At 43.0% G+C, this 14,416-nt stretch overlaps 2 protein-coding genes across 3 annotated transcripts; one reads left to right on the forward strand and one right to left on the reverse strand.

The window, feature by feature from the left end:
• Nucleotides 1-1,272: 1,272 nt before the first annotated feature.
• wdr6 (WD repeat domain 6) lies at nt 1,273-7,838 on the reverse strand. Of its 2 annotated transcripts, none has more exons than XM_080030302.1 (7): nt 7,795-7,838; nt 7,404-7,501; nt 7,075-7,239; nt 3,851-6,527; nt 3,095-3,172; nt 2,712-2,828; nt 1,273-2,263 (listed from the first exon to the last, which is right to left on the reverse strand). In XM_080030302.1, the coding sequence occupies exons 2-7, from the start codon at nt 7,471-7,473 to the stop codon at nt 1,450-1,452; spliced, it is 3,921 nt and encodes a 1,306-aa protein (XP_079886428.1). In that variant the 5' UTR covers nt 7,474-7,501; nt 7,795-7,838; the 3' UTR covers nt 1,273-1,449. The 2 variants fall into 2 exon arrangements, with proteins under 2 accessions (XP_079886428.1, XP_079886429.1); XM_080030303.1 differs by having other exon boundaries at nt 7,730-7,818.
• A 535-nt stretch (nt 7,839-8,373) lies between these two features.
• fsbp (fibrinogen silencer binding protein) lies at nt 8,374-12,634 on the forward strand. The gene is made up of 4 exons (XM_080031364.1): nt 8,374-8,619; nt 10,366-10,418; nt 10,574-10,736; nt 11,004-12,634. Exons 1-4 carry the CDS (start codon nt 8,415-8,417, stop codon nt 11,333-11,335), a joined length of 753 nt encoding a protein of 250 aa, XP_079887490.1. The 5' UTR covers nt 8,374-8,414; the 3' UTR covers nt 11,336-12,634.
• Nucleotides 12,635-14,416: the final 1,782 nt, after the last annotated feature.

Consider the following 14,416-nt stretch of genomic DNA (forward strand, 5'->3'; position numbering starts at 1 on the left):
AAAGGCAACGTGAGACGAGGCTTAAATATTAAAATATTCATGGACACCTGCAATCGGCCCCTTCATGGGCTCTGACCCCCATCTAGCCAGCCGCGCGCACACACACACGCTCACGCACACACACGTGGATGCAGGCAGGTATACACACATCTCATTTAACCTGAAGCTTCAGTAACATCAGCTCTTTGGACCAACACACATACGCATACGCGCGTGTGCACACACACACATACACAAAACACTTATCTGCAGTGAACAACATTTAACATGGTGCAGGTGAACATGCTGCTAACTGTCTCACGCTTAATCTAACACGACCACATTTGCATATCAGGCACACGCACATAAAATATGCAAATAATTATGCACGGTCCCATATCTGCCTGTCACTTACCCAGCATTTCATATAACAACACATTATGCTTCAACAATGCTAAATTAGCATTTTAGAACGCCTGAGTGGGCAGTTATACAAACCTTTACCTCTGGCCAAACACACACTCCATGATCACAGTCTTGATGTATACTTATGTTTAAAAATAATGGTATAATACATTTAGTAAAATATTAATAAATAGTATGTCCTTACTCTGTTGCTGGATACTGAAACATATTATAAACAAATATAAAAAAAAAAAATGTTTTAGTTTGTTCAAGCTTTATGTTATCTCTATCGTCACAGGTTTCTGGGATCTACATCTCAAAATGACTAATGAGGTTTAATCAAAGCATCTTCCTACTATCCAGAGAATCAATCTATTTGTAGTGATTGTTTCAATGCACTCACCTGTTTGTTTACTTTGCATTTACTGATGTATACCATCGCATGTTGTCTGTCTACCAGTTTTAAATTGGCCACAAGGTCCAGATTTTGCTTTCTGTGGGCATATGTGATGAAAACAATTATAGGATTAAAGTGTCATTAGCCAGGAGTGCAGGTTTTAACCACAAACGAGATATAAAACCATAAATATTCTAAATACTTTGAGGGTTTGACCTTGGTCATACTTAAAATTCAAGGCTACTTTCAAGTAAACGGCTTATCCGCGGTTGATTAAGATGCAACATGCTGTATTAAAGTTATTTCAGGCTAGCAGAGGTGACTGATGGGTTTAAGTTTCAGGGAAGTTAGGACAAACTTTAATCAATCTAAAACTCCAATAAGGAAAACTGTTTAATATCTTCTAACACAGGTTTTTTAAATTTCATTGATCAACAATAATGACCATTTATATGTATAAGAAAAGCATATACCAAAAAATACCCCAAAAATCAGCGGTATAAATAATCTTTATTAAAAATTTAATTAAAACTCATTTGATAACAGTAATGTTCCTGAAATAGATTTTACATTAAAAAAAATGTGTAGGCTGAATTGGAAAACATTATAGTTTGGACCAGTTCTATCATTCCATCCCATTTATGTTGACTTTTCTTTTTACAGTCACTTTAACTCTGTGATTCACCTTTCTCCTCCTCTGTCTCTCTTCTTGTTGAACACAGCTCTGCATGTTTGACTCGTAGTAGCTGGAGGCCCTGGCCGCAGACCAGCACCCAACCTGTCTCACTGCCTGTCTTACCCACGCTGTCATTCTCTGATTGATTTATACGCTCACCACCAGCCGTCTCACCTCCCATCTCCTCGCTGGTCTTACCAACTGGGTCGCCTTCACAGACTGAAATCTCCTGCTCAGACACAAGCCTTGATTTACTCTTGTTATCTCCTGCCTGCTCTTCTGTTATCTGCCCTTGCCACACTGCCAGTCCTGCAGAATCCGCTATATGGGAGAACAGTGCCCCTGTGTGGCTGATACCAGTACTGCTGACCCTCCACAGACACACCCTCTGATCTGAAGAAGTGGACACCAGCAGGTCTGGGCTGAGGAGCTTCAGGGCTGTGAGAGGAGCAGCGTGAGCCAGAGGGATGTGGAACTGAGAGTGTAGATTAAGAGAAAGCTGTGAAACCCCTTTGCTAACCCCAGTCTGTCTTTCTTCTGGGTACTGCACCCTAATCGTGGACACCGTCAGCTGTCCATCATCCCCTCCGCTAGCAACAGTAACCGAGCAAAAGTCCTCCTGTGGTCCCGGTTTCTTGGCCCAAACAGCCAATGAGTTGACACCGCTCTGGTGGGCGGGGATGACCAGGCAGGGGATTGGTTGAGTTGGGGCATTGCCCGAAGGATCAGTTGATAAGGAAGAAGTGTCAGTCAAGTCCCACACTGCAATTTTGCCATCGGTAGCAGCACTGAACAGCAGCTTGTACCTGAGAGAGGGGTACATCAATACAAATATGCAAATGTGAGATTGCTTTCTTCACGTATTCCCAAAACAGAAATGTTAAAGCTAAATGAACCAAGCTCTTAAAAGGTGGAGTCAGTGATACTGGAGAACGCTTGTTGTCAAAATCACTTTTTGTAAGAATCAGTGAATATCTCCGCACGATCTGCTTGTATGTACTATGGGTGCACGGAAAAATTATCTGGTGTTAATACACAGCCTAGGCTCTGTAAACGGGCATGTTTCTAACTAAAGTGGAACCCATTTTGTTTACATATTGTTGCATACCATTTTAGCGTTTTGTTTCAGTGCATATTTACGTTATGGAAAAGCAATAATATTCAAAAGTATTTAGAAAGTAATCAGTGTTCGTGTTTTGATGGAAGTACCCAGGACACTTCAGGTTCAGGGAATAAAACATAACAATGCATCACCTGTTTCCTGTTCCATCCTCCAGACTGCAGGTGGCGACACTGAGCACACAGCGCTGGTGGTAGAATGTCTCCCACAGCAAGTCAATCTGACGGTTAACCTCACTGACTGAGAACAATCTGGAGAATGATGCAGGTGAAAGGTCAGAACAATGGACAGCAGTGGAATACAAACAGCGTTGGGTAAAATGATTGAAAGTCAATTAACTCAGAAAGATTCAGATTGAACTAATTTATTTTTTGCCATTATCACTACTGAAGAAAAACACAAGAATTGGACAGCATTTAAACAGTTGGAAGACCTTCTTTCTAACGTTTTTTCAACATTTTGAGAAAAAAGTTTCAGATGCATGGAAAATATTTAATTTGTTGTGATAGACACTTACCTGAGAGCTCCGTCGCTGCAGGCCAGAGCCAGGAGACAACCGTCTGCCTTCTCGTCCAACACCGCTACAGACATGTACCTGAAACCACACAGACACAACTGGTGAGACTGGATCAGATGAATGTTTAAAGGAGAAGGGTGTGGGGGTAAATGTGGGTTGAACTGAAATAAAGTAGCTGAGTTTCTTCAGCACTCAGATGTTGCACATTCTTACAGTACAAACATATTGTGGGCTTTTATTGGTGAAGATGAATGCTGCCGTTAAAGGAAGAGTCAGCGATTCTTGAGAATGCTTGTGATCAGTCAATATTTTCATACTGTGTGTGTGCTGAAAAAAAATCCAGTTTTATTACACAGCCTAGGCCTCCTTTGTTAAAATACCCTACCCATGCTCATCTTTTGAGAATATAATCCAATAGATGGCATGTATGTATATTAAGTATTTTTTTTGTCCATTGTGTCATGATTGAATGAAGGAATATATTGATTTGACAACATTTTTAGTTTGGGGGAAATATATAGTGTAATAATAAATGAAATATTAAATATTTGATTTTGTTGCATCTGTTAAATATTTTGTTACTGTGAGAGCATTCTGCATACAAAATGTGTCATTTTGGACCCAGACCTTCACTCACGTCCAATACTTTGTGTGTCAAATGTTTGGAAAACGTAAATTCTGAGTGGACAAATCACAAATGGGTTCAAACAATAAAAACAATAATATAGTAATATATATAAATAAAAACTAACTTGCCTGGTTTCTGGGTCTGCCTTCACCGTCTTGTGTCGGTTCCGCCTCCTCTCCCACTGCTCGTCCAATCGGTGGCCGGCGACCTGGATGACCTGACAGGAGGGAGCCGCTCTCTGCCCGTCCCAGCCAATCAACAGACGGTAACACTGCATCTGAGCCCGCCCCCCGGCTGACACCAGCAGGGCCGAGAGAGACCGGGTGTGGTCGTCACTCTGTGTGACCGCCGCTATCGTCCGAACGCTTGAGATGTGATCGGTAATGACTGAGAGAACTTCTATTCTGCCAGAGTCTGGATGTATAGCTACGACTGCTAGGCTAGTGTCCTCTCCACCAGTCACCGCTATCTCCCAATGCCCTCCCTTTTCTGTGCTCTTTATCAAGTTCCCCACTCCCCTTATCCTCCCCAGCCTGCACACACACCCGATCCCCCTCCCATGGACTCCCTCTCTCAGGCCCCATCCACCGGTCCTTCCTGCTTTCCCTACCAAGCCCTGTACCTCTGCAGAGGCCATGACAGCCCCCTGCTTGATGAAGACCAGAGCCCCATATCCAGGCCAAACCCCTCTGTGAGACGGCCAGAGCCCCCAAGAGCGATGCCCCCCGCCACAAGGCACCGCAAACAGCCTCTGCTGCCTCACCGGGTCCCAGACTACAAAATGCACGGCATGGAAGCCCACAATAACAAACCTGGCTTCCCTGCTCTTGTTCTCAGTCTTTTGAACGCTTAATTCATTTGTGTTGTAGTGGTTCTCACAGTCCTCCTCCTCCTCCTCCTCTTCTTCTACTGGATTTTCAGGTTCCAGAATCAAAACCTTTTCCAGCCACTCCATTCCCTTGCAGGCCCGCTGGACTCTGAGAACCTCCAGTTGAAGCTCTCCCTCTTTACTAGTGTTTTCTTGGGCTTTTTCCCGTGGTGTCTGCTGCACTCTGAAGACCCTCACACAGCCATCCCTGCCGGTGCTGTAGAGCAGGCCCTGGTAGGCACACACTGACGTTACGCCCTGTTTCCCATGCACCCCAAACAGGCAGGAGAGGGGGTTCAGCGTTAGGTCACTCAACTCTTTCCTTTCTCTCTCCTCTTCTGTCATTTCTCTTCCATTTTCTTCAACTTCAAAAGCTTTATTATCAGTGTGTTGCCAAACTGTCATTGAGCCTTCATCTGTAGTGTTGCTTTCTCTTGTTTTTTGCTCCTTTTCCTGGAACAAAAGCAGGGACCCTCTCCTGTCCCCACACACCCACAGCAGCCCTTGTGACTTGGATTGGATTGGCAACGCGGCCGTCAGCCAGCGTTTGGCGCAGGGGGGAAGGAGGAAGGCGGGGAGCTGGCTTGCGTCGAGAGCCAAGGAACTGTTTTCATCTGATGTTGCTTCTATACACCAGCGATAGACAAGTCCTTCAGCGCCTGACGCCAGCAAATACAAGCTCTCTTTTGCCTTTTGCCAGATAAGACTGTGGATCTTCCCTGATGCGCCTGTGAGAAGGATTCCACACTGAGGATGAGAGCAGGGGAAGACCTGTATGGACCCGCTGAGGTTTCCCACGGCACACAAATCAACCGTGGCTGCCGAGTCTTTAACATTGACAGTTATTGTTTCCATCACACAATAAGATTGGAACTCAGTGGTCCCCTGCCATAGCGTCTCCCACTGCCCATTGCTGTATTGGTAGACCGTTCCTTGGTCGGTGCAAACCACAAACTTACTCTGACACCAGCTTGCGTTAGTATCCTCCTCCCCTGTTATACAAACCGCTTTAGGCAAGCCTGGACCGGGACAGTTCAGGTCGGTGAGCTTGTCTGCCTCTGCCTCCTCCATTGTCTCCTCCCTCCCTTCTACTTTCCATAACCTCAGCCCTCCGTCCGCTCCCCCCGTAGCTACCCATCTCTCTCCATCTGCTGTTCCTTCACTGACTGCCAGCGCACGAACCCCACCCGCTCTGTGGCCCTTTAACGTCCGTACCACTTTGGCGCCTCCGGCCCAGTCCCACACCAAACATGCCCCGTCTTCCCCAGCGCTGAACACTTTCCCTGGGGAGAGACGCACCGAAAACACCCTAGCCTGGTGCCCGTAAAGAACCCTTAAACAAACTGGATTCAAGTCCCCACATTGCCCCCCAGGGCCCCCTAAAGCACCCACGCCCCACACCCTCACACTGCGGTCGTCGGATGCAGACGCCAGCCATCCTTTCTCCTGGAGGTAAGAGATGTTGAAGATGACCCCGCTGTGGCCCAGCAGACGTCTCTGGACTGGGGCTTTGTGCTCGGCAGAATCCCCGCTCTGGTTGTTGTCTGTGCCTCCAGGCTTCCAGAGAACCAGCTGGTTGAAAACAGTCCCTCCTACTATGACGGTATCAGCCCACGATTCATGCACCAGGAGGAGGGCAGAGTACAGCAGACAGCCCTCCAGACAGGAGCGCTCGACCAGGGTATTTCCTGTATCGATGTCCAGGAGAAGAACTCGATTGTGGGCCACAGCCACACAGAGAAGCGAGGGTTTGTGTCCAGGGAGCCATTGGACGTCCAGGGCCCAGTCCTTGAGCTCCGTGAGAGGGCCCAGTATTTCCCAGCGCAAATGTTGCTCCCCATCCTGGAGATCCGCACAGAGCCTCAGCAGCCTCACAGCCTTCCCTCCAAATACGGCCAGGTCATAGGAGGTAGACTCTGCCGAGGTGGAGACCAGCTCTGGGGATCGACAGATGAAAAGGTTTATAGTGAATTTATGAGAGTGAATAGATTGAAAAACAGCAAATTTACAAAGTAAGACAAGGGATGTCAGGTAGTGCACACTGGACAGTTCTTTAAGTGGCTATTACAGCTAAATATATTATCACTTTAATTTTCTGAAAAAAGATTGTATTTTCATTAATTGTATAATAAATGCTGCAATTGCATCACTATAACACCAACATTATCTGTTCCTTGGTCTCATTTCACTCAATTTGGTGAGTCAAAGACTATGTTTAAATTTAAGCAGATTCTGATTAAGGTCCAATTAAGGTTAATTATGGCTTAATGCGATTATGACCTTATTTTGAGCAGAAACAGCTGTTTCCATGGCAATGTCTTATTCAGAATATGATCATAACCGGATTGATATCAGAATATTACTGTGCATGTAAACATACTCAATGTTTCATATATCCTAACAGAAGTGCATACATTAAACAACCTCCCTGAACACAACAGAAGGAATTAACTATAAGAAAGAGAGAGCAGTCCTTGTGCTAACCATCTTTGTCCTCCCTGTGGGTCCCTGTGGCAGAGCTCTGTGCTGGGCCAGCCCTCACACTTCTAGGTCTTATGCCATGGATCCTGTAGTGTTGCAGTACACTCAGTGAGGCACAGGCTTGAGGGCGAGGTTTGATAGTGTACACCGTCAACACCGGACCTTCGCCTGCCAGGAAAGGGTAACAGAAAGTTTAGTTCAGAATGTTGGTCCTTTGCAAAGTCCAGCCTTCTTACCAGTAGGCAAAAAAATTAAGTTACACCCACCCCCATTACTTGAAACGTGAATATTGTACACTAAAAATAGCTCTACTACTGTATGTTTACTCCTACCTGTCAGCAGAAATGCATCTTGAAGGAACTCCAAAGCTGTGACTGGAGCTAGCAGAGCTGCTGTCTCCATCTGTCATAAATCACTTTACCAATGATGCCTGGAAGATATGAAGTTACAACACACTTAATTAAAGATGGTAGAACGGACAATGTGGTCTTTATATACAATATATGAGTGTGGTAAGTCGGCGGTGATAGCCATGTATAGCCTTTCAGTTAGCAAGACAAGCTAACAGCAAGAGCGCTTCTAACGTTATTTGCTATATACACGTAATGAACACTGCTTTTTCTTGGACCGTATCAATCCCGCTACATGGTGTACTTACAAAAAGGCCCCAAGATCCACATAAATGTGTTATAAATCGGCAATAAAACATGCATGTGCACCAACCATGAGCAAACTGGTAGCCATGTGTTTCTGTCTGTCGTGGTTTCTCTCCCGTCTTCCGTGCCGCGTTATAACCAATAAGCAGGCGGCACTGTTGGCTTCCTGAACGCTGATTGGTTAGAAAAAAGGTTGTGACCGAATGCGTTTAAGTGTTTTACAGAAATATATGATTTGTTTGGTTTGTTAGCCTGATTAGCAGCAGTTGTACCACGTGCCTTTATTTACAAACGAATGAAAGGCTATTTTTTTTGTTGTTTTGTATTTGGCCTATATGTTTTTTTTATTTATATTTAGGCTACTTAATCACATGAACTGCGCTGTTTCATGACTCTCATTATTGATTTATTTTTAAACATTTAATATTTGAGGTAGTATAGGAACTCATAAGGTACGTAAATCTAGTACTAGGCTACTGTTGTATAAACACTTCCTAACTTATGCTTTATATTAAAAGACATTCAGTTATTCTTACTAACTGAGTTGGAAGTGTAGAATTCAGGTGTATATTCCGAGCCGACCTGAAAGCAGCATGAGTATGCGGAACAACGGTGTAGGTGTCGCACCCCTAGTCGACTAGCACCGGATAATTCATTGTAGCTGCCCAGCTGACTTAACAGCTAATTATGCCTGGCAAGTGTAAATTCCAAGACAGCTGGCTCTTTAAGGGCATTTACCAGGACTGGCTGGCTAAAGACGCCCAGGACATTCACCTGGCCCGATGCGAAGCCTGTTGCAAATCCATCAAACTTCAGAGCATGGGCGAAGCTGCTCTCACTAGCCACGCAGGGGGAACTGGCCACAAAATAGCTGTCCGCAAGCTAGCAGAGGGTAACTTAACTTCAGCCAATACAGTTTAAGTGCATGCCTGACATTGATTATGGGTATTCGTGCATGCTATTCAAGCCCTTGATTTTATAGACGATGTGATTGCAGGCTGTGTTTTGCTTCGTAGCTGTGTGTTTGAAAACATCAGCCCAGACACGTGACTGCTGACACATCTGTCCTCTGTCATAAACCACACCAGCCCCCTCTTGCCATGTCCATGTATGCTTTCTGCGCATCTATTAATTTCTGCATGACAACAACACGTAGGCTTGCATATAGTGAGTTATGGTTGGTTGTTTTAATGTACTTTCTCTAAGATGCATCCTTGCTATCGTAGTAAGGCAGGCAATGGGCTACAACCTCATTTTAACCTAAACGAGACGTCCTGTGTAAGCTCCACTGATAACATTGTTCGCTATGAGGGGAGACCGAAGAGAAACATATTCATTACCTCCATTCTTATGTTGCAGCGTCCCCAAAAGTTTATTTTGTAAAATTTTGCCTTTATATGGGAGTATTTTTTTTTTAATTATGGGAAAAATATTCAATAAACCATTATAAAGTGTAATAACAATAAAAAAGTAATTCAAGTCCTACACTTATTAATCTGAATACATTGCTCTATATTAAGATGGTTGAACAAGTGAATTAGTTAAACTTGGATTGGGCTATTTATTCACCCTATAATAATGATGTAATTTGTGTTTAATGGGTTTAAAGAAAATTCTTAATTGATTGTAAAATGTAGGTCTATGAATGGGTTTTCTGCACAGTTAAATGGTAAAATAAATTTAAAAAATATAAAAAATTAAGCAAGACAGATAAATCAGATAAATCTTGATTTGTATTACAATAATTAGCCTAATGTAACCATGAATAAACAAATCAGTAGTCAACCCTTATATTAACGAAGTCACCCCTGAATTTGCGGTATAATTAGACAAATATGGTACATTCTTTAAAGCACAACTTAATTAGTAGTTTTCAACATATTTGGTCAATTTGATTTCTTCCTTCATAACAGGAGAGCATTGGTTTGAACAAGTTAAAACCCAAACTCGGGTCAGTAATCATATTACAAAAAGATATTCTCACATACAGGTTTCTCTAATGCTATTTAGACAAGCACAGGGTTGTGTTGTTATTTGTCCTGGTTGTGTGAGATGGTGCTCACAGCGTTGATAAAAGCTCCAAGTAACTATTTGACTGCTTCTGAAGTGTTCCCACAGTCTTATGACTGAAAGCACTTAAAGTCATACGTTTCAGTGGTTAAACTTAAGTTTTAAATGTAAATTCAAAGTTTAGGATTTAATTAGACTTCCCTTTTCTTCCAGTAGTGAAATCAGAATTGGCTACAAAACTGCAGCACTAGACTTATTTATGGATTTAGAAATTCTGCTCAAGGACACGTCAGCAGGGTGGATCGTATGCTTGCTGCCATGAGAATGTTAATACAAATCCTCTATAAAGTCTGTCTACCCTCCCTACTGTCTGTAGCATCCTGCTCCTGATCAGTTTGTTAAACGGCAACTTCAAAAGGAATTCAGCCTGTTATTGTTAAGTCCCAGAATTTGAAGTTGTTGTTGATGTTAAAGTGTTGGATTTATTTACTGAAACTATTTTACTGACAGTAAATGGTAAAGTTGGTGTTGTACCTGCTTTCACCAATGGGAGGCGTGCTCTGCTTATTTTTCTTGAAACTTACATTCCACTGCTGTCCCTCCCTGTCACTTTTTTCCTCGTGAACAGACAATTTGATGCTGAGAAATGCTGCTGTGCAGATGAATGGCTTTGAGTATCAGGTAAATATTCCAAAATTATCTCAAGTTTAAAAGCAAAGTAAACAACAAAACAACATTGAATTGAAACTGGAGCAGCTCATATTATCGTCCAGCCGTGATTCATTCATGGCAGACTAAAGTAATGACTTAAAAACCCACTTTGCTCTCTGTCTCAGACCGAGGACAGCAAGGAGCAGCTAGCCATCTGCCTCCAGCGTGACGCCCACAACAGGACGACCGACAATGAGTCGGATCGGCACCACAGCCCCACCACACACTCCTACTCCCACAATGCAGCAAACCAGGAAGTAACATCTTCTGCTGTCCTCATACCACCAGGTACCCACCAGATGAAGATCTGTAAGCTGCCACAGTGTTGGTTGCCAAGAGACACTTGTGCAGCAACCTTTCTGTCTGGAGTTTTGGTTTAATATGTTCATGAATGGATGTCTGGGGGTCCACCAAAAAGGAATTTTAGACAATTTATGTTGTGTTAACAGTGCACATTTAAAGCAAAAGAAGGAAAAATTGAGTCATCCCTCAGTGTGTTTTGCATTCTCGCCACAAGGTTCACCTCCCTGATCTTCTTTATGTCTGGCCTCACAGGCACCTCTGATGAGCCGGGCCGCTGTCCACTCCAGCACCAGCCCACAGCAGACCGCTCCAAACTGAAATACCAGCTAACAGCTGATACCAGGCAGGAGGCTCTGGAGCTAGAGCAGCAGATGAAGATGGTGGAGTGGGAGAACAAGATGAAGCTGCTGACCATGCAGCAGGAGCTGGTGAAGGAAGAGAAGAAAGCAGTGTGTGAGAAGAGGAAGGCTTCTGAAGCCAAGAAAGCCTACTACAAAGCCAAGCTCAAGAAGATGGGCGAGGGTGGGCCGTCATCTTCCACCAGCTGCAGCGACGAAGAGGAGAAAATGCCAGATGTGCAATAATGAATTCTAAATATTTTTTATAAGCGCTTACTTAAAAGGTGGAGTCAGCAATTCTGGAGAACGCTTGTTGATAAAATCACTTTTTGGCTAAATCAGTGATTATCTCTTCACAATCCACTACCTTTCTGTACTGTGTGTACGCTAGGATTGTCAAAAACATCAATACTCAGATACTAGAAATTAATATCGCATTATATAATCATTTTCAGTAGTATCGTTATGAACAGTGCCGTCTTCGCCTCCTCCTGGTGACCCACATAACATCACAGAGACACACAGGCCTTTCACCACACTTAAGCTGCTAGCAGCAAAAAACTGAACATGAAAGACCAAAACCCCGGCCTTAATGAGACATTTTCAGTGGTCAGTAAAGCTCCCGTTTGGATTTTACAGTCATCATGAACGTTAAACTGTCCGGCGGCACCCGTGAACTTTATAAGTTTAACTATTAGCAATTAGCTGATAACCACGTTAGCGTAATGTTTATAGACCGTGAGGATAAGACAATTATTTGTGTCTGAAAATAATTGTTTCTTCTTCTTCTCTGATTTTATTGGCTGATTGCAAACATGCCTGTTTACAGAGCCTAGGCTGCACACACAGTACGTAGCCTACAGGTATTCGATTGTGTGGCAACGTTCACTGATTTTGACTTAAACGATTTTGACAACAAACCTTTTTCAGAATCACTGACTCTTTAAATTATTTATTCCTTTGTCGAAAAAATGCCAAAATGTTACTATTTTTATACATCGTTTTGTACTTCAATGCAAAAGGAGGATTCTGCATTGTATTAACTGAGCTGTTTTTCCTGCTCAATGAGTAACGCCTCTGCCTTCTTCGAGGTACACTGCAGGCGTGAACATAATATACTGTATGACAACATTCCACTCCAGGAGAAGCACTGTTACTTGTGAAAGCAGAATTACAATTATTCAAGGTTCAGACTACTCAAAAATATCATTCTACATGGTCCCGAAGACTAGCAGCTAATCCCTTTGCAATGTGATAGCCATCTTTACAGTCGATGTTAACTTTCTGAGATCCCCTGAGTAAACATTTATTTAAGGTCAACCCCAGTTAAAGATGTAGCCACTGAAATGTTTTTAAATTATGTGATGGTTGAAATCACATTCATAATTTTTTTGTTTTTTCTGTCTTTTATCACATTGTGCCTTCAAATGATGAATGAATAAATGATGGTCATTGATGTTTAGGGTGAAATTCTATTGTAGGCAGAATTTTATTTTAAAAGAAAGAATTGAGATTACGTCTCATCACTACAGATGGAGAAATGACATTCCCAAATAAACTATCTTTAAACATGATTTTATTTCCATCGCTTCTTTTACTGTGCATGAGTGTGTAAACGTTGACATTTGTCTTTGCCTTGTAAATCAGTTTGAATACACTGCATGCTGCTGAACCCATTACAATGCTGAAAACAGCCTCTGCCCATCTAAAGGAGGATTTTACTACTTGTAACAGGGAGTTTAGCTCCCATTTAGCCACGTGTGTGAGTGAGGTCGACCGTTAAGGCCAAAGGTGTTGGATGGGTTCAAGGTTGTGGCAATTTCTTTCTACCATGAAGTTAAACTTCATTGGTGAGCAAGTTAAGTCAACTATCCCTGGTTTAAGAGAGCAGCGCCTTAAACGTGAGGCCACTGGGGCTGGAAAGGACATTGATATATGGTTCTGAAGGATGTGACCAGGGCCGACGCTGCTCTAGAGAGACACAAAGAGTACAGGGAGATGGGGCACTGCCTGCATAGATAACAAGAAAAAACACAAAAAATGCTTCCAAAAGGGTAAAGTTAAAGGTGAAGTGAGCGATTTATTTATGTTAATATAAGTGTTAAATCGCTCTTTATTCGTACAGTGATCACTTATATAGTGTGTGCGTTTCATAAAGCCGATCTCTAAGTCACTCGCTCTGCATGTAATCGGCAAATAAACTTTTCGGGGATCCCGAAACTGGCATCTAATCAGAAGAGAGAACGCTACAAACCAACACCCGTCTCAGTGCCGATGTACGTGCAGAGCGACAGATGGGTGAATGTGTATGCGCCTACAATGGCGGAGCAGGTAAAAATCCTTCCCAATGTCTGTTTTGATGGTTTTTATCAAAGAGGGAGGGGACCGCTAACTGCAGTAAACTGACAGGAAGTTAGCTGAACTGACCATTCCGCTTACTGAACCTTTAAAAATACAAATGTGGAAGTATTTAGTGTGCATACTAAAGCTCAAATATAACATTTCTTTAACATCTCTGCAGTGAGGAAACAAATGACTAGCATACTGTTACAAGTTGTACTTTGTTTGCAACTACTAATGCCATTAACATCTACAGTAGATGGCTAAGATTAAATCAAACCTACTGCGTAATACAGGTGATATAATTGGCCGAGCACGCTTCCTCTCCTCTGGGCCCCTCTGCTGCAAATCCCACCAGATGGGAATCTCAAACCAACAATTCCTGGTTTAGGAGGCAATCTATGTACAGGTGGTAGGATGGGGTACATAAGGAATGACTGGATTACGATGTTGACTCATTCAGAGCAACAACACATGTTGGATGAATCATTGTCTGTCAGTGTAAGGGATGGCTCAGCTGCCAGTACAATGTTGTTAGCAGAGTATGGTTTTGATCCATGGGGGACTACATGGACTACTGGAGGCAACAGGTCAGGACAAAACTGCAGGAGGCCTGTACTCCTCACAGGGTAGAAGGACAGTTGTCTAGTGATCAAAAATGTCTTGTGAGTCATTGTAATCAACCTTAAGCTCATACTGATTATGTGGTAGCTGCATCAAAGTGGTACAGTATTGAAAATACACAAGCACGATTTACCTTCTGTATATTACCATAGGTCCTCAAACAAATGTGGTAGTATTGTGCTCTACTTACCAAAGTTGAAAACTATACCTGATTATCCTCTGCTGACATCAACTGTGTTCACAAAGCTTCAGCTGGCTGCTTGGGTCTTCAGCTGTCTGTTTTTTTTATGTTGCTGTGAATCAAGTTGACAGCTGAACATCTCTGACTTTTCTGAATGTGACAGAAAACTTTGAGTCAAAACA

Source organism: Ammodytes marinus (assembly GCF_949987685.1).
Source record: "Ammodytes marinus genome assembly, chromosome: 7".
Lineage (NCBI taxonomy): Eukaryota > Metazoa > Chordata > Actinopteri > Uranoscopiformes > Ammodytidae > Ammodytes > Ammodytes marinus.